Source organism: Doryrhamphus excisus, linkage group LG2, assembly GCF_037039965.1.
Source record: "Doryrhamphus excisus strain RoL-2023G ecotype Guam linkage group LG2, RoL_Dexc_Guam_v1.1, whole genome shotgun sequence".
Lineage (NCBI taxonomy): Eukaryota > Metazoa > Chordata > Actinopteri > Syngnathiformes > Syngnathidae > Doryrhamphus > Doryrhamphus excisus.
Genome location: NC_136358.1, coordinates 22,431,388 through 22,459,331, shown reverse-complemented (window position 1 = coordinate 22,459,331; position 27,944 = coordinate 22,431,388). Strand labels below are relative to the sequence as shown.

The 27,944-nt window shown below is 44.5% G+C and overlaps 1 protein-coding gene across 1 annotated transcript; it reads right to left on the bottom strand.

Moving 5' to 3' along the window:
- Positions 1-129: 129 nt before the first annotated feature.
- On the bottom strand, positions 130-27,691 carry LOC131109395 (nucleoprotein TPR-like). The gene is made up of 55 exons (XM_058061348.2): positions 27,421-27,691; positions 27,014-27,118; positions 26,876-26,940; positions 26,715-26,805; positions 26,511-26,614; positions 24,509-24,673; positions 23,934-24,026; positions 23,685-23,765; positions 23,168-23,255; positions 19,864-20,001; positions 19,701-19,795; positions 19,264-19,461; positions 19,064-19,171; positions 18,639-18,862; positions 18,004-18,167; positions 16,702-16,823; positions 16,330-16,478; positions 15,322-15,484; positions 15,059-15,193; positions 14,666-14,806; positions 13,552-13,738; positions 13,278-13,471; positions 13,063-13,203; positions 12,455-12,571; positions 11,583-11,786; positions 11,337-11,509; positions 11,101-11,248; positions 10,785-10,922; positions 9,897-10,028; positions 8,031-8,161; positions 7,681-7,891; positions 7,454-7,603; positions 7,275-7,367; positions 7,040-7,123; positions 6,725-6,925; positions 6,605-6,643; positions 6,342-6,536; positions 6,055-6,166; positions 5,783-5,976; positions 4,758-4,828; positions 4,352-4,551; positions 3,911-4,102; positions 3,643-3,755; positions 3,231-3,305; positions 2,924-3,148; positions 2,725-2,857; positions 2,459-2,655; positions 2,050-2,121; positions 1,833-1,924; positions 1,655-1,767; positions 1,332-1,430; positions 1,126-1,267; positions 953-1,050; positions 660-776; positions 130-283 (listed from the first exon to the last, which is right to left on the bottom strand). The coding sequence occupies exons 1-55, from the start codon at positions 27,569-27,571 to the stop codon at positions 237-239; spliced, it is 7,410 nt and encodes a 2,469-aa protein (XP_057917331.2). The 5' UTR covers positions 27,572-27,691; the 3' UTR covers positions 130-236.
- Positions 27,692-27,944: the final 253 nt, after the last annotated feature.

Below are 27,944 nucleotides of genomic sequence, written 5' to 3'. Positions count from 1 at the left end.
AAAAAGTTTGCCCACCCCACCCCTGGGATAAGCGGTAGAAAATGAATGAATGAATGAATTTAGGAAACATGACAATCATCATAATTTTTGAAAAAAATGGCATCCGTCTGAGAAGCCACACATGGACCGTGAACTTAACATTCTCCTTTATTAGAACAAGATGGTGGTATTACAAAGTAAACTCCTAACTAAAAAAATGACAGATTGTTACAGAACGTGTGTTTTGGCCATAGAATCTACGAAGCTCCTCTGCCCATTCCTCCTCTTGATCGACCAATTGCTCCTGAAAAGACACACAATCATTCAGAACATGGGGGGATGCTATGGGCGTCCTCCTACTATGAAGTTATTAGGAGGCACTCCCATAAGTGATGAATACAGACAGAAAGACAACTGGCTTTGCATAACAACTTTTTCCCTGTGGTACGCCCCTTCCCCCCCAAGCATAGGAACCCTTTTGATGACATGGAGAGTAAAAGTACAAAGTACGGTGCAATGAAAGAGTGTAAAGTACACAGAAAGTGAAGAAAGGTGGACCAACCACGGCGGCACACCCACGCTGAGCTGCAGCTGTCATTGTGTGAAAGGATCTTTGATGCTGATAAATAACCATGCAGTGTAGCGGTCTCGTTATTTTGCAACGCTCCCTGTGCTCCTACCTCTGCGACTGATTAACAAGCGGCCTTCCCCCCTCGCCCCTCTGCTTCCTCTGCTGGATGGGGTGCTGATCACAGCTTGACTGGTCCCTGCGTGCCTCTGGGTGATGCCGCTGATGTCTAAAAACACAGCAAACACGGTCTGATTTAATAACCCAATAAGCCATAGCATCATTACAGTATGTGGCGTTGTATTGTAGGTCAAGTAGTTCAATGAGAAACCACTAATGCTGTCTACTGGTTAATAGTCCGATGTTGGGATAAAATAATGGAAATGCAAGTAGAGCATGAATGACCAGGTTCCTGGCTGGTGGATGGAAGCGAGGCGTCGTCACTCTGCTGTCCTGCTGACTCCAAGTCAGCGTGCCCATCCAAAGACACCTCGGCGGGGGGACTGCAGGAGACAAAACATCATGTATCCTCACATCGCTGCATTCGCACCAAACAATTCCTCGGCACTTCCTCTCACCCGTCTCCTTCCGGCTCCATGAAGACCTCATCCCCATCGTCTCCGGGTGCGGACATCCCAGTAGAGGCTGTTACCATGGGAACAGACTGGGACGCCATGCTGTCCCCGCTGTCTGACGGCAGAGACTCTGTGAAGACCGTCACTACGGCAAAGAAGAAGTCATTAAAAGGTGCATGATGTTTTTCCATGACGTTTGCGTGCCTCACCTGGTGCAGCCACCTGCAAAGGCGTGGTGGGAACACTTCTTCCTCCTCCGTCTTCATCATGGGCAGCCAGGAACAACGGAGACTCGTACATCCCCAGACCTACACACACCAGCTTTTATTTGCATCCATGTTTGTTTTAGTCACACGAGGGCTGTGCAGAAAATTAAATGTATACGCACAAGATGATGAACTATATTAAGTGTCCTTCACATTCATATAAACTCTTTCTTCAAATGAGACTTTATCATGAAATATAAGCATTCATAATTGTCATCAATCCTTCACAAAGTCCAGGTAATGAGGGGTTGTGCTATAAGGTATACCTCCTTGAGAGGCCAACTGTCCCAGGTCTGAGTGGGACGCCGACGTCTGAGGGAGCAGGTCTTCTGGCGGCCCAAACCTAAACCTGGTGGAGAGACCTGCTACCTGAGGAGAGCTAATGGGACAGAAGGGTCAGCACCAGTAGGGGATAATTCAGTATGTCAGCCATGTTGTCCTTACTGGATGGCTTCCGCAAAGCCGTCAGTCCGATGAGGGACAACCAGGGTGGGAGTACTGGGAACCATCCTGTCGTCGTCGTCAAAGAAATGTTGCTGCAAAAAAAAAAAAAAACAACACTGGCCAGTCACAACCGAGCATACACCGGTTTTGTAGACGACAAACTACTGAAAACATCCCCACACTTGCCACACAACCCTCCACAAACAGAATGACTTACCATACTACCGACACCGGGTGTCAGCTGGGGTCCACGGCCCAACGACGGACGTCTGAGCTGAGAGGACTGCCTCTGGATACACACAGAGCCACTGTCACTTCCCAAATACGCTTTTTAAACGATTAGAGCACTCTAGCCATGAAGTAACACCCCTATAGTCACCTTCACGCGCCTATTTTGCAATACAGTATCCATGTTCCCAACACCTGAACGCAACAGTGTATGCTAATGTACACATCGCTAATATCATGGTGCGTTCAAGGTCCAGTGAACAAATCCCAACTCTTGGTAAAGAACCACAATGAGTGAGGCTGAATATATAAACAAAACAACTGTGTATGAAAAACTATGACTACTTCTGGGTGGGGGTCCACACTGTGTAGGATGAGGAAACCATAGAAACATTTACCTGCATGTGGGGGGGTCCCAGCTCAGAAGGTGGGGGCTGGATGTAGAGGCGGGGTGGGAGCGGGTGGGAGGGCCTTCTGGGTTGGGGTAGGCGGAGTGTGAGTAAAGAGGGTGAGGGAGCCGATGGGGTGGAGGTGGGGGGGAGGTGTGCAGGCTCTCGTTGGCCTTCTGGCTCAGCGTTGGTGAGGGTGGTTTGACCTGGAGGACATAAAAGGAGATGTTAGGAAATGAGGGAGCAAGACCAGGTAGCCAATGGATGACACAGACAGCCGTGTTCGTTCTCCTCAGCAATGGCGGGAACCAATGGCTCCTCCCCTTCCTCTTCAGCCCCCACGTCATCCTCCTCGCTCTCTTCTCCATCCTTCCTCGCATAATCTTCTTCATCCTCTTCCACCTTGTACTACAGAAGAAGAACAGAGCTTTAAGCACAGACAGTGGACCAAACATGGAAATATACCGGCTGCACCTCTTCTTCCCCATCCTCGTCTTCCTCTTCACCAGTGTTCTCCACTTTCTCTCCTCCCTCCACTCTGCTCTCACGGCTTTCGCTGTCCGTGTCAATAACGATGACTTCACGAGTCATACTTGACTCCTGGGGGGACGTCTGATCCGAAGGGACAGACTGGGACATGCCTTCGTCCTCCGTGTCATCCTCCTCCGGGATGACGGGGAAACCATCTTCTGGCAGCTCCTACAAGGAACACGTGACATCAACCACCAAACACCAGACTCAGGCCAGGAAGGTTCCTTGTTCTTCAGAGGGGGGAACTGACCTGACTGTTATCTGGTGACGCTTGTCTTTCACCTTCGTCCCTTAAATCTTCATCCATCTCATCATCAACCTCCACCTGGAAGACCATCACAAGCCCTGTATCGCTGATGTACTTATACATCTGCTTGCATGCACACACAGCAGACATGCTTGTTCTGGTTGCTGCAGCAGGGGGGCGGAGCAGGGGTTTTAAAGCAAGTATTGGTCGATGTTGATAGTCGTTTTTCATTAATATTGGTCGATATTGATCTGTGGTCAATCAATCGGAGCACCACTATATTATACTATACCATTATAGTTAGTCCAAGACAAAACACATATGGGCAAAAATGTTCTGCTTTTGTTGGTAATGTACTGTAGCATTTGTCGAGTACATTATGTAAGAGGAGGATGTGGAGACAGTCTGTGTTTACCTGCAGGGCTATCGAGGGTCTCAGTCTGAGTTTTTTGGCAGTGGTCGGAACGTGAGAACTCTCTGGTTGGACCTCAGCTTCCTCGGCCTCGTCCTCTCTGATGCGTTTGGATCCTGTGGAAACCAAAGTCACAATTTCATACACTTGTATTCTGGGTGTCTATGCAACTACTAGTAAACGTGGTTTCTAGATAGAGTTATTGATCCGGGCGTTGAATGAAAGGACACCACATGGAGGATCTTGGAAGTTGCAGACAATTCCTTCTCACCGGCTCCAATCAGAGAGGAGGACGTAGAAGGTCGCTCAGTCTCCACACTGGAGCCAACGTCCTGGGCGGCTGCCTGCTGCTGGGTGGGCTGGACAAACGCTGTGGCCTGCGTGCTGGTCGGCTGCGCTATCGCCGTCGGTGTGTTAAGACCAGAGATGACGGTGTGGACAGTCGCTCCCACGGTCATCAGCACTGCAGAGAATCATCAAATGTACAGTATTTCCACAGGCTTACTTAACTCAGCTACTTCATAGCAGCAATAAGATCGACTTAAAGGGACGGTTTCCAACACAACACGAGTTGCTGCTGTAAGACGCGGATATCTGCAACTGTGTGTAAAGCACAGACAGCCCCCCCCAGGCACTGAAAACGGGTCCACGACCCACCAGCTGAGAATGGCTTTAGTGAGAAGTGTTTTCTACTAGTATTTGTTGATCTTACCCTCTTGGCTCTCAGTCTGAGTGGTTGGCATGACAGTGGCAGTGGGTGTTGGCATGGGGACAGTTGCTGGGGTAACCATCGGTCGGATGCTGGCACGGGGCGTTGACTTGCTGCCAGGGGACGGGGTGGGTTTGTTGCTCGGAGATGGAGTACTCGGAGTGGGTCGGATATTGGCAGTGGGGGTTTCACACAGGCTTGAGCTAATGGATAAACAAATCACATGTTACACAGTCTTCCCATGCATGTATATATTGTGGTAGCCTGCCACAATTACATTTGGACCGCCACAGAAGCATTTGGAAACACTGACACTGCTTTAAATGTATAAAAGATTAGTGGAAATAAATATAGTGAAAATGAAAATAGAACAGTTCCTGCCAGCTGCATGAGTGTACGTGTCCCCTACCTGGTTCTGTCCTGGGCTGGACTCTTCAGAGAGATCTGCTTTTGGTCCATCGATCTGTTCTGATCGCCCGCCTAAAAGTACAGGTTGATGTGATGAATAGTCCAATCATCTTAGAGGCAGATTGTATGACAATTTTACACATAAAGTAAGACTAATCATCCCAGGTGGACTGTTTTAGCTCATTTCCTGTGTAGGATTAGAAATGTTATAAACTAGTGTGTGTGTATCAAGTAGGGATCGACCGATATGTTTTTTTTTCGTCCGATGCAGATATCGATTTTTTTTCCATCACCCTTAGCCGATGGCTTGGGCCGATATTTGTGACAAATATCTTTTGAGCCCTCAATTTATGAAAAATGACAATGATAACAAATATTACAGGTCTCAAGTTGAATATATTATTTTTAATATATTATATTAATTGAAATGTAAACACTGAACACAGTAGGATTCAGCTTTCTTAAATACACATTTAAACGGCATTATTAACTTTAAAAGGAATAAATATTCAACCTTGTGCAACACATTTCTGTCGTAGTTTAAGTTTTATCTAGCATCGATGTGATGACTGCTCCTCCGCAGCATGACGCATTTTTCCCACAGACCCACAAACTAAACTATATTTTCAAGCATGTATATTGCATGCACTTGGCGTTCATCTTTCCTGTTTCAAAGCAGGTGGCAATATTTCAATATTTCAAGTTTAACTGTTAGAGGATAATTCAAAGTTGAAAACGTAACCTTGTTGTGATTCACCACTCTCAGGTGGGAGGGGTACCGCGACTGCATGTTTTGTAGGGTCCTCCGGCAACACAAAGCTGCCCGGCGGACGCCTGGTGGAAAAATACACCGCCGAACCCACGTGCGTATTTGCCAATACCAATTCAAGTAAAGAGCGCAAATATCGGTCGATCCTTAGTGTCAAGGCTGCATTTGAACTCAGCAGCCCTTCAGCAGATAAACATGTGAATGAATGGATTTGTTAGCGTTGGGCTGGATTACTCCAAATTACTAAGACTGCTCACCTTAGAGCCACTCTGGTCCTGGCATTCCTCTCTGGGCTCATTGTGACTTTGATTCTCTCTCAGGTCTCTCATTTCCTTGTCAAGTCGAAGAATCCGTCCTTCATACTGGGACTTCAGGGCATTCATCCTTACCTCCAATTCTTCCTTGCTCTGCTTCAGCTCTTCCACTTCCTTGCTCAAATTCTCTTTAGCAGCTGAATCCAAATAAGGACATACATGATGAAATGTTAGTGAGCTCGGTGTTTGGAGGTACAGTCTAATGTGTGACCTACAGTTTAGCTGGTTGATTTTGGTCTTGGCTCCAACAAAGGCCTTCTTCGTCTTCTCCTCTTTATCCGCCATCTGCTGTCTGAGCTGCTCCTCCCTAACCTTGCTGTCAATCAGCTGCAAGAAAACACTTTCATTCAACACCGACCTCTCTCTGGACATCACCTTTCAATGGAACTTGTCAGCAAACTCAGCCAAGCAAATGAAAATTCTACTTCCTGTCTGAATTCATCTATCCATCCATCCTTGTTCTTCTAAAGGTTCATTCTTTGAGCTACAGTGGAAACTCTACCTCCTGTCTGAGTTTTGCAAGCTCGTCTTGTAGTGCCTGATGTGCATCAGTTGCGGTGTTACTGTCGCTGGTCTGAGCTGGCGGGATACTCTGATTCTGGTTTGCCTGTGCATCTCGGAGAACTTCATTAGCTTGGTTTAGTTCCTGCAGCTGTTCCTGCAGGCGCTTGTTTTCTGCTTCTCGCTCGTCCATCATCTGATTAAGAAAGATTACGCTTGACTTCATTCCAATCCGGCGTTATAAGTGTAAAATAATGTCCTTACCTTCTGCAGGGTGTCCACCTGGCCTTGGAGGTCAGAGGCCTGCTTGGAAGGAATCAAGTGGCGCTGATGAAAGTACTTGACAGAAAAGCATAACTTGCTTTTTCCCACCCAGTAACTGACCTGACATTCTGCTTGGCTCAAAGACGTCTTCAGGTTGCTAACCTCCTGTTGGTGGGTTTGGTGGGTCTCCTGCAGCTCTTTCTGATTTGTGAGGTTCTGCTGGAGAGACTCTTTAGCCTGCTGGAGCTCCTTCTGCATGGACTGGATCTGGTTGTGGCGCGCCTGAGCTTGAGACTGAGATGATTTCATCTGGTTCTGCATCTGAAATTGAGACCAGAGGAGTTCGGGATGATGAGTGCAAAAATAGAAATATTATTATTTTGAGGTGGTGTGCTTTGCAAATTCCCACATGGTGTTCCAGAGAGTGCTGCTTACCTGCTGCGCGTGGACCTTGGCTTGCTGAAGCTCTTTCTGACTCTGCTGCAGCTGCGTCTGTGTCTGGGACAACTGGGTTTGAAGCTACACAAGCAAAAAAATAGCATTGGAACGGTGAGGCCAGTCCCTTGATTTCTGCTGTCAACTAAAAAGATTCAAAGATTAATACACTTTCCAACACCTTTCTCAAGCCACACGGTGCTCCCCTCACAAACATGGAGACTGCTTACATTACCTGCGTTAGCTGGTTTTGGATCTCCTGCATCTTTTCCTTGGTCTGCTGGTTTTCCTTCTGGGCATTTTGAAGCTCCTGTTGAGAGTTCTTGGCCTGGAGATCAAAACAATGCTTGTCACGTCAACAGTGCGGCTTTTGTGAGTCGGCACTGCTGCTTGTTTACGTTTTATGCTACATACTTCCTCCATTTTTTTCTGCATCTCTCCCTTCAGTGCCATCAGCTCCCCTTTGACCTTGCTGTGCTCCTCTTGGCTTTTCACGAGCTCCTGTTGCGCCTCCTGGCTGGGACTTGGTTCACGCTGTGTTTTAGCTGCCGTTTCCCCCAGCAGCTGCAACACATAGAGGATCTTACCGAAGCCCTTCCAAACATTGTAGTGCAGCCACAACTCCAATAAGCAACCTGCACCTTGTCATGCTGGACTTTCAGCTCTTCAAACTGGGTCTTGTAGCGACGTCCGATCTTCTTCACCTGTGTGATGGTTTTGTTCTTCTCCAGAATATCGTTGTTCTTGGTTCCCACTTCTTTCTTTAGAGTGTCTCTCTCTGAAGTCAGGCGGGTCACAGACTCCCTAAGTCCTTTCAGCTGAGACTGGGCCGAGTTGCTGCTGGTGCTACATCTGGGAGGACATCATTGACATTCAGGAAACAGAACAAAAACACCTCAGCACTTACACCAATTACACTCCTGTTCTGTTTTATACAGCGGCATGTTACACTCAGGTCCTTTTCTCGCTAAGATTACTTTTTTTTTTTTACCTGGCCAGCTCAGTCTTCAGTTTGGCCACCTCTTCAACAAGCTGGGTGATGCGCTTCTGCTGTGCCTCCTTTTCGGCGGTAAGTTTCTGCTTCTCCTCAACGTCCCCGTCTTTCTGCTGGCTAATCAGTTTCTGTGTAGACGGAGGGACAGGAAATGTAGATTATATGACGACTCCTCATGGTTAGGGTATGAAACGCGACACCCATACCCCAGCCATGGAACACGAGTCTACCAGACTCTACTTAGGACCGTATAGACATGAAATAACACTCCTATTATTCTGTGTTAACGCTGCACTGCGAATGAGCAGGCTACAGGATCACCAAGGCCTCGAGGTGGACAAATGCTGCATAGCATGCTAGCGAGTTAGCCTCAGATTTATTGAGGCTAAACTTATGAAAGGGTTTCAAATTGAGTGGGAAAGAAAGACAAAATAAGAATTCAAAACTTACCACTTCCACACAATAGGAGGAGTCTATCTAGTCTATCATGGCGGACATGCCTTGGATGACGCCATATTTCATCAATGTTTTGTGTCATTACTGACACCTAGTGGCCAGATTGTATTTCAATTTTTTTTACTAATAACAGTCATCCATCAAACAGCCATCATTTATGAATGTCTGAAAAGGCTTGGTAAAGTGAAGGATCGATATTCCAAGTGTAATGTGGGGAGGGACCACTGTATACCAGTGCAGGCGCCCCCTGCTGTTCAATGAGTGAAAACCTTTGGCTTTCTTGTCGCTATTCTGTCTACCATTTCATTCAAATAGAAAAAAATCCTTCATCTTTCCTGAATAGAGTGGATGCTAAGTGTAATTTACTGTATTTCTGTACCACCTTCATATTCTGCTATTTATTTATTCATTCATTGGTATTTGCAGTAGGGATCGACCGATATGTTTTTTTTTCGCGCCGATATCGATACTGATTTTTTTCCATCACCCTTAGCCGATGGCCGATTTTGCTTAGGCCGCTATTTGTGGCCGATACTGCTTTTGCTCCCTCAATTTACATGAAAAAATGACAATGATAACAAATATTACAGGTCTCAAGTTGAAACAAATATTTATTGAAATGTAAACACTGAACACAGTAGGATTCAGCTTTCTTAAACACACATTTAAACGGCATTATCAACTTTAAAGGAATAAATATTCAACCATGTGCAAAAGATTTCTGTTGTAGTTTAGGTTTTATATAGCATCGATGTGATGACTGCTCCTCCGCAGTGAGACGTACCCCCCGCCCCACCAACACGCAAACACAATTTAGTACGATATATAAAACATTTCTCTCATCATTAAAGTTGGTGTAGTGCACGCTAAAGACCTCTGATAGCAGACACGGCTGCTCCAATTCGTTCTGTGTGTGTGTGCGCGTGTGTGCTCGGAGAGAGCGCACACACATAACACGACACGCATTTAACCCCAGCCCGGCGTTGGCTGAATGAAACTCCTACCCACAAACTAAACTATATTTTCAAGCATGTATATTGCATGCACTTGGCGTTCATGTTTCCTATTTCAAAGCAGGTGACAATATTTCAACTAAGTTTAACTGTTAGAGGATAATTAAAAGTTGAAAATGTACCCTTGTTGTGATTCACCACTGTTGCAGTGTGGGAGGGGTACTGCGACACAAAGCTGCCCGGCGGATGCCTGTCAAATCATGCGGCGGAAAAATACATCGGCGAACCCACACGCATATTGGCCGATACTGATTCAAGTAAAGAATGCAAATATTGGCCTGCTATATCGGCCGGCCGATGTATCTGTCGATCCTTAATTTGCAGTATGAGTGCAGGTGGATTAAAATCAGAAGGTATTTATATAATCTATAGAGTCCCAGTGCGTGTCTCCTACCTGTACTTTGGTTTTCCAGTGTTTAAGGTCTTCCTCTAGCAGCCTTTTATCAGCCTGGAGGGAGCCATTTCTGTCTGAAAGCTGAGCCATGGACTCGTGCAGTGGACTGATGTTGACCTCAAGCTTGTTCACCTGATTGACAGACGAGAAATGAGAAAATGGTGTTTGCACATTATTTACTCCTGCTTTATATCTGATGTTGCCAAAAAACAATAGGAGGCTCCACCCAGGCATCCATCCATCCCTTCTCGATGCCCCTTATCCTCACTAGGGTGGGGGTATGCTGGAGCCTATCCCAGCTGTCTTAGGGTGAGAGGCGGGGTGCACCCTGGACTGGTGGCCAGCCAATGGCAGGGCACATATAGACAAACAACCATTCACACTCACATTCATACCTATGGACAATTTGGAGTCGCCAATGAAGCTAACATGCATGTTTTTGGAATGTGGGAGGAACATGCAAACTCCACACAGAGATGCCCAAGCAACCCAGGTCTTCCCCATCTCCTGACTATGTGGCCTACATGCTAACTACTCCTCCACCGTGCAGCCAACTAGGTGGCTCCAAATAATGAAAATAATTATTGTGGCTGTTAAAGTTAACATTTTTCCCCCATGTGATTAAAGAAACACTGCAAGTGTTGCAGCTGGAACGTGTGTGACACATTGAAACTTTGTTGGCCTTATGAATGTCATGAATGTTTCTGACCTATAAATGTATTTAGAATGTTGTATTCTGGTGTTAAAACATGCCAAAGTTATTGTGTGTAGCTGCTCTATAAGAGTGATGATTTGGGTTTAGTTATGAGATTTGGATTTGATATTGCTGTGGATATTTCAAGGTCTTTTGGGAGATGAGGATAGAATATAAGACAACCATGAGCTTACTTTGGCCCGTGCTTGCTGCAACTCCTGCTCTAACTTCTCTCGCTCCATCTTCAGCATCTTGACGGTTTCTTGGAGCGTGCTGACTTTCTCCAGGTTTTTCAGCTGCGCCTCCTGCTGAGCCACGGTCTTTGTTGTGTTCTGACAACACACAGCAGAGTAAAGAGGAAAAAAAACAATCAACAAATCTATCCATCCCTTGTCTGTACTGCTTGTCCTAAATGGGGTAACAGGTGAGCTGGAGCCTATCCCAGCTGACTTTGTCTCTCAAATCAGAGTACTGGTTGTTTCAATCACAAGCCATTAATCCCTTTCCTACCCGCATCTTCTCCCTCTCAGCATTGAGAGCTTCCTGCAGCTCCTTAAGTTCCCGATCTTGGTGTTCTGCTCGCTGTTTGTAGCGGAGAGCTTCTCCTTCTGAGGCCTCACCTCTGGCAACAGCAATCTCCTTCTCTTTCCGCACAAACCTGGTGGCATTCACAGATTTCTCAAAATTAGTTGCTTCCTGAAAGTGAAAGTGAACACTTCTGAGGTAAACGCTGCAGTGCTGGATACCTGAGTATTTCTAGTATCTGCTCAGGGGTCTTCCCTTCTTCACTGAACGATGGGTCAAGCTGCTGAGGCTGCTGCTGACGACTCCTTGCTGCCATCTCATCCATCTGTTGGTGCAGCAGAGTGTTCTGCTTCCCCAGCTCTTCACAGCGATGACGCTGACTGGCTAATTCGTCCTGAGGGAGTCAAGGTCACATCAATGAGCCACTGAATTGTTCCTAATCCAACGTCACTGCTCGGTTCTCACACCTTCAGCTGCTTCTCCAAAGTGGCCGAATTGGATGTTCCCTCCTGCACGAGTGAGTTGGCCTTGCTCAGTTGCTCCTCCAGGTCTCTCCTCCTTGTTGCCTCGAGCTGAGATGTTTTCTTCAGCTCCTTGAGGGCCTCCACATCTGCAGCATGGAGCATCAGCTCCCGCTCGTACTTGGCTTGAGCCTCACCAGCGTGCTTAGTCTGGGACAGGGAAGAAACAACTCACTTATGGCAGTGGTCCACCTCAGCAAAATCCCAGTGGAAACCAACATTGCTTGCACATTGACTTGACCTTGAAGTGACATCATGAGAAGAACGGGTGACAATAAAGGACTTTTGAACCTACTCCAGTTTGTTGGCGTCATTTTCCTCCATTTGTGCCTATGTGAGGATATTTTAGATACTGCTCTGGTAACTTCATTGTGCAATAATAAAACTTTCATACATGCGCAAATCTTTCTTCTGCTGGCTAATAGGCTACAAAAAAAAAAATGAAAGCGATGCATGTGTTATTTGCTGTGGTTAATACTGCCATGCTTTAATAAAAAAAGCAGACTTTGCACTGAAAAAGGAAGTCACTGTGTGTGTTTCGCTTGACAGTAGTAATGTTCAGTTAACAATACTAAACATGTCAACTTCAACTAAGCTAGTTTTCATAGAAATCTTAGTACAAGCGTGCCTCCATATTGCACCACTATGATGACCACTGGAGGAAGAAAGAAAGATATGTACATCCGCTCTGTGGCACATTCTGATGAATTAGTTTAAGCAGTGTTATCCACCTATCAGTAACATACATGAGCAAACAGACGCAATAATATAACCTCGTCACATGCAGTAAAATAAGCTGAATATGATGGCTGATGTACCTGCAGCAGGCTCTCCTGTATGGCCTTCTGCTCCACCGTGACAGCCTTGGCAGCTCTCTCTAGCGCCTCCTGCTGCTCTGTTTGGCTTGCTTTCAGACTGCGCTGCAACTCATTCACCTGAAACAGAGAGGAAAGAGCCACGCTTTCAAATCCGCAATTCATTGTGCTGAAGATGAATAATAATAATAGGATTTTATATAGCGCTTTCCAGGGATGTGAAGCCATTATTCATTCGCACACCGGTGGTGGTAAACTACATGTGTAGCTACAGCTGTTCTGGAGTAGACTGATGAAAACATGGCAGCCCATTCACGCCTACGGCCTTGTCCTACCGCCACATTCACTTATTCATACTCCAGTGTAGGTGGCACTGGAGGCCAGCCCAGTGAAGCGTCTCGCCAGGGGACACAATGACAGTGACTATGTGGAGAGAGCGAAGACCAAACCACCAACCATTGGGGGTCTGGATGCCCTGCTCGCGCAGGACCTTCAGGAAATATGCAACATAAACCTGCTCCATATATCCCGAACCCTTCACTGTCTGTGAGTACAGACGTTCTTCCTTTAGTTTCCCACACGTTCATACACACACACACAACAAGGTCTACCTGTTTCTCCACTGCGTCCAAAGCCTTCCTCCTATCTTCTTGCTCTTGTTGATTCTGTTTCTCCACCTCCAATATTCTTTCCTCTAGTTGCTTCTGGATCTCCTCAGACTCCTTCAGCCTCATCTCCAGAGGAGAGCGTTGCTAAGGGAGGACATCAGCAAAAGTGATCAATGTGTGTGCATGTCTATCATGCCGTGGAATGACACTGACTGTACCTCCTTCTCTTTCTTCAGACTGTCTTCCAGAGTGAGTACCACGGCCCTGTACTGCTCGACAGTGGCATTAGCATTAGCGAGCTGTTCTGCTAGCTTGGTGTTCTGTTCCTCAGCCGTACGCAGATGACCTTTGACCTCTGCAAGCTCCTGCTCCGATGGGCCAGGCTGCTGTTGGGTCTGCACTGGAGAGCGCACTGGACAGGAGCAAGGAGAAGCAGGGCATTAATTACAGTGCAGCATGGAATAGCAGCAAATTAAATGAGATGATGCCGACCTCGGACAGGCGTTCGGAGTGCTGCTGCTCTGGTTACGGGGGTGGTAGCAGCCTCCGTCGATGACGTAGAGGCTAGCTGAGCTTTCAAAGCAGCCACCTGCTGTTCAGAGTTCTTTAACAACTCCCTGGTCTTCTGCTGCAAGGTGTTCTGGGCTTCCAGTTGCTTCTTAGCCTCTACCAACTGAGCCTAGACGTTCACATGGATAGAGAAGAAACATCAGTGAAGCTGCCGTCCACTACCCTTGTTCCACACCAGGCATGACATCTATAACATTTATTCATCGTCTCGTGTGTCTGCAAAAATCTAACAACAGTCCTCAAGAAAATAAAATAAAAAGCAGAATTAAGCTGAAATATGAATAGAATAAAGCCATCATACAGTGAGGGAAAAAGTTCTGATTTTTGAAGAATGGAGTTAACAAAATTATTCAAATTAAAATTAAATCCTAAATAAATAAAATATTAATGTTGAAATATTAAGATACGTGTCACATACGTCCATGATACGTCCAAGTGAATGTCTCAGAGTTACTTCCTGCTCCAGCCAAGTCTTCACCACTGTTCCATGTTTTCAACATTTGTGGATAATGGCTCTCAATGTGGTTGGGTGTAGTCCCAAAGCTTTAGAAATGGCTTTATAACCCTTTCCACAGTGATAGTTATGTTTTAATGGGGGTAAATCACTTTCTCACACAGGGCCATGTAGCTTTTTCTCCCCTCATAATGAAAACGTTTCATTTCAAGTGTTGAGTTGTGTTGACATTGACTAAGAGCTACATTTGTTTGATGATCTGACACATTTCAGTGTGACAAACATGAAAAAAAAAAATAATGAAGGGGGCCAAGACTTTTTCCCAGCACTGTATATGACATACTGCATATGGCGATTTTATTTTGGTCAAACCTTTTGTTGCTAAACTCCAGCAAAAATCTAACAACAGTCCTCAAGAAAATAAAATAAAAAGCAGAATTAACCTCAAATATGAGGAAAATAAAGGCATCATATTGTGAGGGAAAAAGTTCAAATTTTTCAAAAATGGAATTATTCAAATTCAAATTAAATCCTAAATCAATAAAATATTAATGTTGAAATATTAAGATGTGTGTCACATACGTCCATGATACGTCCAAGTGAATGTCTCCGAGTTACTTCCTGCTCCAGCCGAGTCTTCATCGAGGCCAGTTCGGTTTCCAGCTGCTGTATCTTACTGCTAAGTCTCTGGCGTGCTTGCGTGTCTGTACGCTCCATAGTTAACTATATCAACATAAGAGAGGAGGAGGAGGACTGTTGACAGCACCACATACTACAGCCAGCAGCACCGTTTATGCTGTATTGCTCCATAGTATGCCGGAGCAGTTTGTAACACAGACAGTGGCGGATTTTCTACGATGTAACGATTGTCATTACGATGGTTTCTTCATTAGATCAAAGAGCAAACAGGAACATAGTGCATAGTGGATGGAAATGACTTGGGTATGCATTGACAGCGTTGCCTGCTAAGAGCACCTGAATGGTCTTGAGGTTGGTGAGCAGCAGGTTCTGGTTACGTTGCTCTGCCAGCATGGACTCCTTCTCGCCATTCAGTCGACTCTCTGCTTGTTTTAACATGTCTCTCTCTTTCCTCAAGTTCTCCACACGCACCTACAGACAATAAAGAAAACCCAAACGAGGTGTGTGCCTCAAACAGTCAATGAATGCAATGGAGCATCAGAACATTTGTGTCAACGCTGCTACGTATTTCATCTATCCGTGTTGGTGCGCGTCCTCACCTCCTCGAGTGCAAGTTTTTCATTCGTTTGCCGCAAGTCCTGGGTCATGGTGTGAATAATGTGCTCATGTCGCTGGGATGTTGAAGCCATCTTTTGGTTCCTTTCCTGCAGTGCGGCGACCTCTCGACGGAACGCCGTTACAGTCTCTTGGAGCATTTCATACCTGACAGAAGAAAAACATCCAGAGAAACGTTTGACATTGAGCAAAAAAAAAGAAAACATGACATAAGAGAGGATAGCTTTCCAACATATCATACACAGTGTTGTGGAAAAGTGTTTGGCCGGACATCCCCCCTCAGCAGAATTCATGCTTCCATTTATCACAGCAACAAACCCAGACCGTCACACTACCACCAGCGTATTTTTCTCAAATGCCAGATGGATTGGGACACACACGTTCCAAAAACTGTTGTCTCATCAGACCATAGAGTATTTTCCCAAAGGTCTTGGACATCAAGATGTTTCTGGCAAAATGGAGACCAGCCTTAATGTTCTTTGTGTTCAGCAGTGGTTTTGGTCTTGGAGCTGTTTTTTGAGTCATGAACACTGACCTTAACTGAGGCAAAGGAGGCCTGCACCTCTTTGGATGTTGTTGTGGGGTCTTTTGTGACCTCTCTTGGATGAGTGGTGGCTGCGCTCTTCGGGTCTTTTCGGTTGGTCGGCAAGCCAATTCACGACTGTTCCATGTTTTCAACATTTGTGGATAATGGCTCTCAATGTGGTTGGCTGGAGTCCCAAAGCTTTAGAAATGGCTTTATAACCCTTTCCACAGTGATAGTTATGTTTTAATGGGGGGAAAATCACTTTCTCACACAGGGCCATGTAGCTTTTTCTCCCCTCATAATGAAAACGTTTCATTTCAAGTGTTGAGTTGTGTTGTCATTGACTAATAGATGATCTGACACATTTCAGTGTGACAAATATGAAAAAAAATAATGAAGGGGGCCAAGACTTTTTCCCAGCACTGTATATGACATACTGCATATGGCGATTTGATTTTGGTCAAACCTTTTGTTGCTAAACTCCAGCTGAGAAGTGAGTTTGGCGTTAGTGGCGCGAACCTCAGTCAGGTGCCTCTCCAGTCTGTCATGCGAGTCATTCAACATCCTGTCGTTCTCTGCCTTTTCTTTCTTATACAAGGTGAAGGAGTCACTTAGCTGGGTTGGGGAGGAAATGCCCATTATTGCCAAGATACAAAGTCAGTACTGCCGTTAGCAAGAAGATTCAAAACATGCATCGGACTGTGAGCGTCTAATCAGTATACCGCTTTACTTGCAAGATCACCTGTTTTCAGGTGGCTGTGCCCTTATTCATGTAGTAGCCAAATGAGGTGCCAGATAGCTACTTTCCCCCCCAGTCTGATTACTAGCATGTTTGTACCTGCTTTAGAGCAGCTTTGGCCTGAGCGGTCTGAGCCGACTCGGCAGCAGCAGCTCTTTGAGGGGTGGAACGTGTGACTGGGGCTGGCGGCCGACCGGGTGCAGGGTGAGTAGAGTCTGGACCTGTTGAAATCCATTCAAAACAAAGACAGAAACGTCAGCTTTATAAACTAATGCAGGGGCTTCCACATACGGAAAAGCCAAACCTGGATGGGCTCTTTGATATTTGACATTTTGTGAAGCCATGCAGTTATACTTTCCAATTTCTGTAGCATTATTATTAGCATACATTATCATTAGTGACACTTTTTCTCCCCTTTTTCTCTTCTTTTTTATTTTTCAAATATTTCCACATTTACTTTTTCTTGTAATGTTATGTTACTTTATTCATATAATATTTTGACTTTATTCTCTTTTTGCAGGCTTTATTTTTTGTTTTGTTCCATTTCTCATAATTACAATAATATAATGTTTGTTTTTTTCCCAATGTGTCAACTTTGAGCACAAATCCATGGGAATACAGCTGGAATTGGTGCAGATACTGGAAGATCTGGAAAGTTTTCTGTGCGGCTTATTGTGTGTAGCAGCTTATTGTGTGTAGCTGCTCTATAGGAATCCACAGTAGGGATCGACCAATATGTTTTTTTGGGCCGATTTTTTTCCCCATCACCCTTAGCCAATGGCCGATTTTGCTTGGGCCAATATTTGTGGCCGATACTGCTTTTGCTCCCTCAATTTAAATGAAAAAATGACAATGATAAATATTACAGGTCTCAAGATTAAACAAATATTTATTGAAATGTAAACACTGAACACAGTAGGATTCAGCTTTCTTAAACACACATTTAAACGGCATTATCAACTTTAAAAGGAATAAATATTCAACCATGCGCAAAAGATTTCTGTCGTAGTTTAAGTTTTATCTAGCATCGATGTGATGACTGCTCCTCCGCAGTGTGCCGCACCCCCCACCCCACCACCACGCAAACACATCACACTGACACAATTTAGTATGATATATAAAACATTTCTGTCATCATTAAAGTTGGTGTTGTACACGCTAAAGACCTCTGATAGCAGACACGGTTGCTCCAATTCCTTCTCTGTGTGTGTGTGCGTGCTCGGAGAGAGCGCTGATACTGATACATCACTATCGGCTGATACTGATTCAAGGAAAGAACGCAAATATCGGCCGGCCGATGTATCGTTGATCCTTAATCCACAGCTCAATACAAAGGGTAGAAAATGAGCATTGTAGGTCCCCTTTAAGTTAGAATAAAGCCTATAATGGTGTTAGTGTTACCTTGAGGGGGCAGGATGAAGCCAGTGCTGTGTGTGAGCAAGGCTTTGTACATGTCCCTCTGTCTGGCACTGGAATCAGCAAGTTGTTTCTGTTGGTTCTTCTGCTCTCTCAGCTGCGCCACCTCCGCCTCCAGTTTATTCACACTGGTCTCCAACTCGGACAAACTGGATGTTAACAGATGGGATAATGTTTACCGTTCAGGTTAAGCTGAAGCTCAATATATTCCCACTGTTCTCAAAAAGTCTTCATTCAACCTGTGTTCAGAGAAAATGTGAAATATTTAATTCCTAACAGCCTTCAACATGTTTTGTTCAGAGAAGAGGGACGACATCCCATTCCTAACAGCCTTCAACATGTATTGTTCAGAGAAGAGGGACAATATTCCATTCCTAACAGCCTACAACGAGTATTGTTCAGAGAAGATGGAAGATATTCCATTCCTAACAGCCTTCAACATGTGTTGTTCAGAGAAGATGGAAGATATTCCATTCTAAACAAAAGTTGGTCAGCACTTGAATGAAACAGTTTCATAGGTTCCAACGGGGCTCCTGACAAGCAGGCCATACTGTGATAGTCAGTTATAGCTGTCTGTATCATTCAAATAAAAAGAAAGAGTACTGGTAATAGCATATTACCGTGCTGAAGTTATATGGGTTTGCTGCCTGCTCTTCTCATCCTCCAATTTCCTCAGCCTTTCCAGCAGACTTTGGTTTTGCCTCTGAAGCTCTTCTACACTGCGGAAGGAAAGCTGCTGCGGCCTGATGACCTCAGAGGTGCTGGAAATGTCGGCTGAGCCGCCGTCGTCTTTGGTCACCTGATTGCCCCTCGCTTCCTCTAACTCGACCAGGAGTGTACAAACCTGGACAGGAGTACAACCACAGTGTGAACATTCTTTCAGAAGATTGACAATTTCTTTCTATACTGCTTAACATGTTTTAGCATCATTCAATTCAAAATGATCACACTAGGTTTTTTTTTTTTTAGTTGTGCCTTAGGCTGGCCACAATAAAAGGCCACTCCAACAGGATGTTGATGTATGTGGTGGCTACATTCACAGTACTTGTGTAGACGTATCCTCCAGAAGTCTTTCTGTCCTCAGCTTGTCCTTCTCCAAGTTGTCACAAAGCTGCTTGGCCTCGTCTTTGTCTTTCTGTAAACTGTAGAGCTCCTAAAAATGGCAGACATGTTGTATAGAAGGCATGTTACCACAAGTTCTTCTGCTTTATTTCCATCTTTAGAAAAGGTGGGTGCAACTCAGACCGTTTGAGCCTGTTCTAGTTTGTTCCACAGGGAGGCCATGGAATTCTGCATGTTCTCGTACTCTTCTCTCTGACGTCTGAGGACGGGTGCTTTGGATTCCACCTCCTGGACGATGTCATCCAACACTTTGCTCACCCTTCTGGTCTCCTGCTTCTCCAGCTGCAGCTGAGTCTGACACTCGGAGTACGCGTTGTACAGCTAAAAAGAGGAAAGGGGAATGTGTAGAGGTGTGAAATAATTCCATTCATACACAGGCAGCATCATCTCATCCTAATCTGTACATCCAATCCATGTCTAAGGCTCTATCCTCAGTTCGGTCATTTAAGTCTGGGGGCCCGGATGTGGCCCCTGGGCCGCCAGTGGACATTGAGCAGACTATTGTATATCTGACAAGAGATTATGAATGTACGAAGGTCTGTTTGTTGTGTTCAACTCACATCAAAGAACTTCATGCCAGGCTTGACAATGGCGGCGATGGCCGCTGCAGATGGACACATGGACGCCAGCTGCTCCTCCGTCAAAGAAGGCACACCTGCAGCAAACTAACGATTTTAGCCTGCAGCCATAAGAGACACGGAGAAAGCCACCATTTCATCTTACAGCAATGTCTGCCAGAAGCCTTCACGGAAGAGTTCTCCAGCTCTTTCTCCATTTTCTTGATCTTCTCGCCAAGCTCCGCTTCTACCTGGCTCTTCAGTTCCTCTGCATCAGACGCCTTCTTTTCCAACATTTTGTTGGCTGCAAGTACAAAACAAATCACAGATGATTTTGAAGCATACACAGACAGTGTGTATGGCACACAAACAAAACGAAAGTGCAACAGATATACAGTGCATCCGGAAAGTATTCACAGTGCTTCACTTTTTCCACATTTTGTCATGTTACAGCCTCATTCCAAATTGTATTAATTTAATCTCTTACCTCAAAATTCTACACAAAATACTCCATTATGACAATGTGAAAAAGTTTTTTTTTTTTTACTTTTTTTGAATTTATTAAAAATAGAAAACTAAGAAATCACATTTAGTACATTAAATACATTAAGTATTCACAGCCTTTGCCATGAAGCTCAAAATTGAGCTCAGGTGCATCTTTTTTCCACTGATCATCCTTGAGATCTTTCTACAGCTTAATTGGAGTCCACCTGCAGTAAATTCAGTTGATTGGACATGATTTGGAAATATAATAACTGTCTATATAAGGTCCCACAGTTGACTGTGCATGTCAGAGCACAAACACCAAGCATGAAGTCAAAAGAACTGTCTGTAGACCTGCGAGACAGGATTGTCTTGAGGCACAAATCTGGGGAAGGATACAGAAAAAAATATGCTGCTTTGAAGGTCCCAATGAGCACAGTGGCCTCCATTATTCATAAATGGAAGACGTTTGGAACCACCAGGACTCTTCCTAGAGCTGGCCGGCCTTCTAAACTGAGCGATCGGGGAAGAAGGGCCTTAGTCAGGGAGGTGACCAAGGCCCCGATGGTCACTCTGTCAGATCTCCAGCGTTCCTCTGTGGAGAGAGGAGAGCCTTCCAGAAGGACAACCATCTCTGCAGCAATCCACCAATCAGGCCTCTATGGTAGAGTGGCCAGACGAAAGCCACTCCTTAGTAAAAAGGAACATGGCAGCCCGTCTGGAATTTGCCAAAATGCACCTGAATGACTCTCAGACCATGAGAAACAAAATTCTCTGGTCTGATGAGACAAAGATTGAACTCTTTGGTGTGAATGCCAGGCGCCATGTTTGGAGGAAACCAGGCACTGCTCATCACCAGGCCAATACCATCCCTACAGTGAAGCATGGTGGTGGCAGCATCATGCTGTGGGGATGTTTTTCAGCAGCAGGAACTGGCAGACTAGTCAGGATAGAAGGAAAAATGAATGCAGCAATATATAGAGATATCCTGGATGAAAACCTGCTCCAGAGCGCTCTTGTCCTGCTGAAAAATGAACCTTCACCCCAGCCTGAGGTCAACGACCAGAAGCACACAGCCAAGATCTCAAAAGATTGGCTTCAGAACCACTCCGTGAATGTCCTGGAGTGGCCCAGCCAGAGTCCAGACTTGAATCCGATCGAACATCTCTGGAGAGCTCTGAAAATGGCTGTGCACAGACGTCTCCCATCCAACCTGATGGAGCTTGAGACTTATTGCAAAGAAGAATGGGCAAAACTGCCTAAAGATAGGTGTGCTAAACTTGTGGGATCATATTCAAAAAGACTTGAGGCTGTAATTGCTGCCAAAGGTGGATCAACAAAGTATTAAGCAAAGGCTGTGAATACTTATGTAAATGTGATTTTTTTTGTTTTCTATTTTTAATAAATTCAAAACATGTAAAAAAAAACTTTTTTCTTAACTTTTTTGTCATAATGGAGTATTTTGTGTAGAATTTTGAGGTAAGAGATTAATTTAATACAGTTTGGAATGAGGCTGTAACATGACAAAATGTAGAAAAAGTGAAGCGCTGTGAATACTTTCCGGATGCACTGTATCTCTGTTGTTGGACCTTCTAAATAGATCTTTTAACATCATTAGAGCCCTCTAGACATGAAATAACACCCCTAAAGTCACCATGACACTCGTATTGCATAATATAGTCGCCGTAATACAAGAAAATAGGACCAAAAACCTGGCTACCACCTTCTCAATAGATCTTTTAGCATCATTAGAGCCCTCTGGACATGAAATAACACCCCTACAGTCACCATGACACTCGTATTGCATAATATAGTCGCCGTAATACAAGAAAATAAGACCAAAAACCTGGCTACCACCTTCTCAATAGATCTTTTAACATCATTAGAGCCCTCTAGACATGAAATAACACCCCTACAGTCACCACTACACTCGTATCACATAGTATAGTAGACGTAATACAAGAAAATAAGACCAAAAACCTGGCTACCACCTTCTAAATAGATCTTAACATCATTAGAGCCCTCTAGACATGAAATAACACCCCTACAGTCACCATTACACTCGTATTACATAGTATAGTAGACGTAATACAAGAAAATAAGACCAAAAACCTGGCTACCACCTTCTAAATCTGTCTTTTAAATTAGACCCATCTACACAGGAAATTACACGCCCATAGTCACCATTTGTACTTGTATTGCATAATATAGAAAAACCACTCTTATGAGAAGATAATAATAATAAAGTGGTGGAATTGGTGTTTGTGACATGGATTTTCTCCAAGGTTATTATTATTATTTTATGAATGTATCAATGAACCATGTTCCACACCCGTGCATGTTTGACCATGAAGGCAGGTGGTACTAGTGCGTTTGCTTCACAATCAGAGGTGGAGATCCTGCGGGGGCTGGTCACCTTCATGCACGCTTGTATTTCATGATGCAAGAAACACGTCCTGTCAACATGTAAACACGTATCTCCTCCAGGTACGAGGAGTGTTATGAGGCCGACTAATGGTTACGCCTTCATGGTGCCACTCCAGGGGTTAGGAGGACCAGAGAGGAGCGCTCATGCAACTCTACTTTCACCTTACGATTCATCTCTCTGTACTCCCGTCTACTCTCTTCAGTCCTCTCGATGTCCCACTTCTTCTTAGCTAACCTTTTTCGCTGTATACACCTCTGCACCTCCTCATTCCACCGCCAAGTCTCTTTGTCTGCTTTCTTTCCAGATGACACACCAAGTACATTCCTACTCGTCTCCCTGATCACATTTGCTGTAGTTGTCCAGTCGTCTGGAAGCACCTCCTGACCATCCAGACCCTGTCTCAACTCCTGCCAAACTCCTCACACGCCTGACTGGGTTGTGGCTACCCCATTCTCACCTCAGCTTTCCTCCAAATGACAAATCTGGTCACGTGACACCCCTCCGCCATACTGATGGAAACAATAAGCGTCCATGTACTGCAAGAGGAGAATTAGAGTACCTTCCGTAGTGCTTTTAACCAGCTTGCTGAGCTCTTCGACGGCTCTGCTCAGTTCCTCATTCTTAGTCTCCAAGTCTGATGCCACTCCCTGGAAAGTTAGAGTAAAGACAAATAAGCGATGGGGATGCAATTCATGACGTGCATCACTGGAATCCAGCATCGGACACCTTGTGTTGTGGAGTAAGAAATCATGTCACCTTTTCAAATGCATGTTCATTCATTCATTCATTCATTCATTTTCTACCGCTTATCCTCACAAGGGTCACGGGTGTGCTGGAGCCTATCCCAGCTGTCTTCGGGCGAGAGGCGGGGTGCACCCTGACTGGTTGCCAGCCAATCACAGGGCACATATAGACAACAACCATTCACACTCACATTCATACCATTCATACAATTTGGAGTCGCCAATTAACCTAGCATGTTTTTGGAAATGGGGGAGTAAACCCCACGCATGCACGGGGAGAACATGCAAACTCCACACAGAGAAGCAGAGAATGTAGCTTGTGAGAGGTCTGACCTTGTAGAGAGAAGACAACTTGACATGAGCATTGAGCTCATTCCGGTATTTCTCCTCCATGCTGCTCAGCTCATCCTTTGCCTGGAAGTCATGCAGAGGACATCATATCAACCATCACTTCATATATGGAGGACAGTATTCCACGCTTCAGCACACGCTACATGGATGCAGGAGGTCCTGCGTCTACATCGGACTTCCGGTGTAGTAAGCTACACTGGCGCATACACGTTATACTGTATGTTGACCTACCTGTTTCAGTTTCTTGTTGAGGTCTTCAGCTATTTGTTGCTTGCTTTCACTGGCCTGCTTCAGAGAACCGAGCTGACTTTCCAGTCTGGTCAACTATTGGCGAGAAATCATTTTATGGAATATGTTTTACACATTATAAACACAAGAAAAGCAGATGTCTTCAGTAGCATGGTAATGATGCATTGTTAATTTTCATATGACAAATGATACCATAACGTTGGCGATGGTGGTTGGAATGGAATGCCGGGAATACTTCTGTGCATATTTGCAAAAATCCAAAAGTAGATTTAAAAAAAAAAAAAAGACATCTGAGTACTACACTGTATGTTGTTATGTGCTTTGACGGGCATTCACTGGCATATGCCCAATATGGGAAATATTGGGCCAATATTAATCAGTGGCTGATTGATTGTAGCATAATATCTAAAACATCATCAGTGTGTGAAAAGAGGAAGAGTCAAATCCAATCAGAATTAGATAAGATCATTGATACTAGAAATGAAATGTGAGAAGAAAGTAGAGAGCCCAACATGTACTAATGTACTTTACGGACTTACGCCACACTTGTGCGTTACCTGCTCGGTCTTGCTCTTCAGACTACCCCGCAGCTCCAGAATCTCTTTGCCCGTTTCTCTGTTGGTGTTAAGCAGTTCCTCCGTTTTGGTCTTCAGCTCTGCCGATAACCACACCATTTTCTTATCCAGGAGCTCCTTTTCCTGCTCCATGCGTTTCTCCCGGTGCTACAAGAACACACACAACCAGGACATGAAGTCTTAATATTCTACTCCTAATAGCAGTGTCCTTGCGTGAATGCATGCACCACGTGATGTCATGTCAGTAGCCTGAAAGTTGTACATTGGCTGAATAATGTGCATCTGTCTCGGAAGGAGAACAGTTCCTGACCATTAAACACCAACCTGTGTTTGAGGCATCCAGGTAAGATAGCACACCTGCATGTGCATTGGTGTAAACATTTCACCTCATAATTAGAAAAGCCCTCATATATTACAGTGCATGTCATAAGTAGGCCTGATACCACAACACATTTTGCTGGTCAATAATTGTGATACAAATTACCATGAATCCTTTTTTTTTTATCCATGATACGGTGTGTTTGCCGCTCCAGAGTGCAAATATGGGGGTTGGTGACATCTCAAAGCCCACCTGGCACTTTCTCCCGAGGTGGCACGGTTCCCACATAATGTTCCACGCGACCACAATTATCGTTTTCGCTGCAAGTTGGTCGTCTTCTCCTTTTTACTCATCGCTACTTTGGAACACCTTGTTCATTATATTTAAAACCCAAATATCCACTCACTAGTAGCCCCTGAATGAGCGGCACAGAGCAACCAGCAGATGAAACATACATATCAGGGGTGTGAATCTCAGCACTGAGGACGATTCAATACAAATCTCGATGCACTGCCAGCGATACGATACTTTAACCATACATAGAATTTTCTGGCAATACGATTCACCCTCTTCACGATGCGATACATCAATCAATGCAATCTGATATGATATGGTGCAATTTCTTGTAATATGATTCAATTCAACATGATGCAAATATGCAAAGGGGAAAACTGGAATTCATTTAGCTTTATTCCTTCTAGGCACTTGGCAGGAAATTCAACTAAAGTACTGTTTGTCTTTTTTACTATGCACCACTTGCATCATTCTTTTTGCCATCTTAAAACAGCAACAACTTTTCAAAAACAACTTTCCTCCCACTTTCACATCAGCTATGCAATTCCAATAGCAGTGGTTCAGTGTGGAGTAAAACAAATCAATTACTGCTGTAAAAAATACAGTACAGCAACAACAAAGTTAAAGTGACACTTTAAACAGTGCAATCAATGTTTGTTTATATTCCTGTCTGCAAAACATACTGCTAATATGAATACACTAGGAGGTAGGCTAATACAGTAGTGAGGAGCAGAAAGTGGAAAACAACTTCTACCCTTTTAAAATTGTTTCCAAATTCAGGAAGAAACCAACTGCTCTGCTGTTCTAATGTCACCTGCTGTGCTGAACACTCGTTCGGGGGGGGGCACTTGTTGCAGGGACGGACAAATAGCTCCTGGATCCGTAGTGTTTCCAAACATACCATTTAAATGTTGCGGGGGGGCTAAAAATAGAAACTTCTTCGCTGCTACTTGCGTGCAAACGTCCATGCTGTTTTACTAGTAGTTGTATGTGCCTCACGGCTTCCGTCCGTATTCAATACAAAACAATGGTGGTGCATTCATTGCACCTCGGGAACAGCATATGGGGTGAAGTTGAACATTAATAAAACGGCGCTTGCATCAGATTTTACCGATACCCACAAACGATGAATCTAGATTTCACCCGTCAATTCCATCCGTACCCAGTGAATGAGGCGATGCATTCGCATCGTGCACATGCGCATCAATGTATCGATTAATATCGACTATTTTCCACACCCTTAATACATATACATGCCAATTTATCAAGGGCTCATAATTACACACCTACTCTATGAAGGGATTTATCTATTATAATGAGAGGCCCCGGTATAAAACTCCTTTTGACACAGGTGTATACCACAGTGTATACCTGCACAGACGCCTCAGAGGACTGCAACTCATCCACTTTTAACTGCAGCTCTACCTTGACCTTGTTGGTCTCCATCAGTTTCTCATTCAGACACTTCACATCCTCTGGAAATGCACAAAATGAACACATTTGTATACATACACAAAAAGAAAAAGCTGAAAGTATTTTGTGCAGAATTGTTCCGAGTGATTTTTGCCATCTTACCCGTGAGGTTGTCCACCTCTTGAGTTCTCTTCTCCAGCGTCCTCGCCAATTCTCTTTTTTCTGCCTCAAGTTCATACCTGGCTTTGGCCTGCTGCATTCATACAGACACAGGCAGCTGTTTAGATGTTCATTCAATAACCTTGGCTCATGTGCATGTTTACCTGCGGTGGGACTTTATCTTCAGGGGTGTCTCCATCTATTCCCTTTAGAGTACTAAGCTCTTCATCTGCACAATGAAAGTACAAGACATATAATGTACAGTAGAACAACTTCATTCAGTAGCATTGGCGAAAACTCACGTAGTCTTTTATTTTCCTCTTTGACTGTCTGCAGATCTTTAGTGGCGGACACCATCTGCTCCTGACTCTCCCCCAGTTTCTTCTCAATGTCAAAGTACTGCTGCTCTGTAGGCCAAAGACAACAATTCCCAATGGCATCAATCGTGCTCTAAGTTCTAGTTACTCGACATGACAAGTCACAAACCTAACACCACAATTCACACAGAACCTTTTCACTGATGTAACGTGCTTTCTTCTTCTGGTGCAATAAGTCCGCCAAAGTTAGCAACGTAGCTAACGTTAGCCGGCAGTAGCAACGTTTCACATGGTTGAGTTTATTCATAAGATAACAAATATATAACATTAAAATATAACGTATGTAAAAACACATAGAGTAAACTTGGTGTGTGTTTGTGTCACCCACGCACCACTATCAGCTTTGAATCGCTCCTGGTGAGTCTTGAGCGCCTCGTTAGCATTCTGTAGCTCCGTTACAAACTTCTCCAGCTTATTTTGGACGCCTTTGGGGAGTTTGTTCAGCTCCGTCCGCTCCAGTGCCTGTAGCAGGACGACCGCCATCTCTCCAACTATTCCAGCACAAACTTATTACACTGCTTTACGCCAGCGCTGCCGAAATAAGCGTGTCTTGCGTATAAAGCACCGATACCGATAGAGGATTGTCTGTGAAAGTGTAATCTTTGAGCATGGATCAACAGGAAGTCAAGGATGTACTTTCAAAATAAGTCAAAGATAACTCCTCGGGATACCATGCAGCATGATCTGTGGTATCTACGTTGTCACGGCCTGTGAGGAAGATTTAAACATGTAAACTGTATTATGCTGCGTTATTATGCTTAAAAACAAGTTGTTATTTTTCATTATGTTTCTTTTGTCTTGAAGCAAAAACTTAGCAGGAGAAATTACGACAAGTACATGCGACGGAAGTCTACAT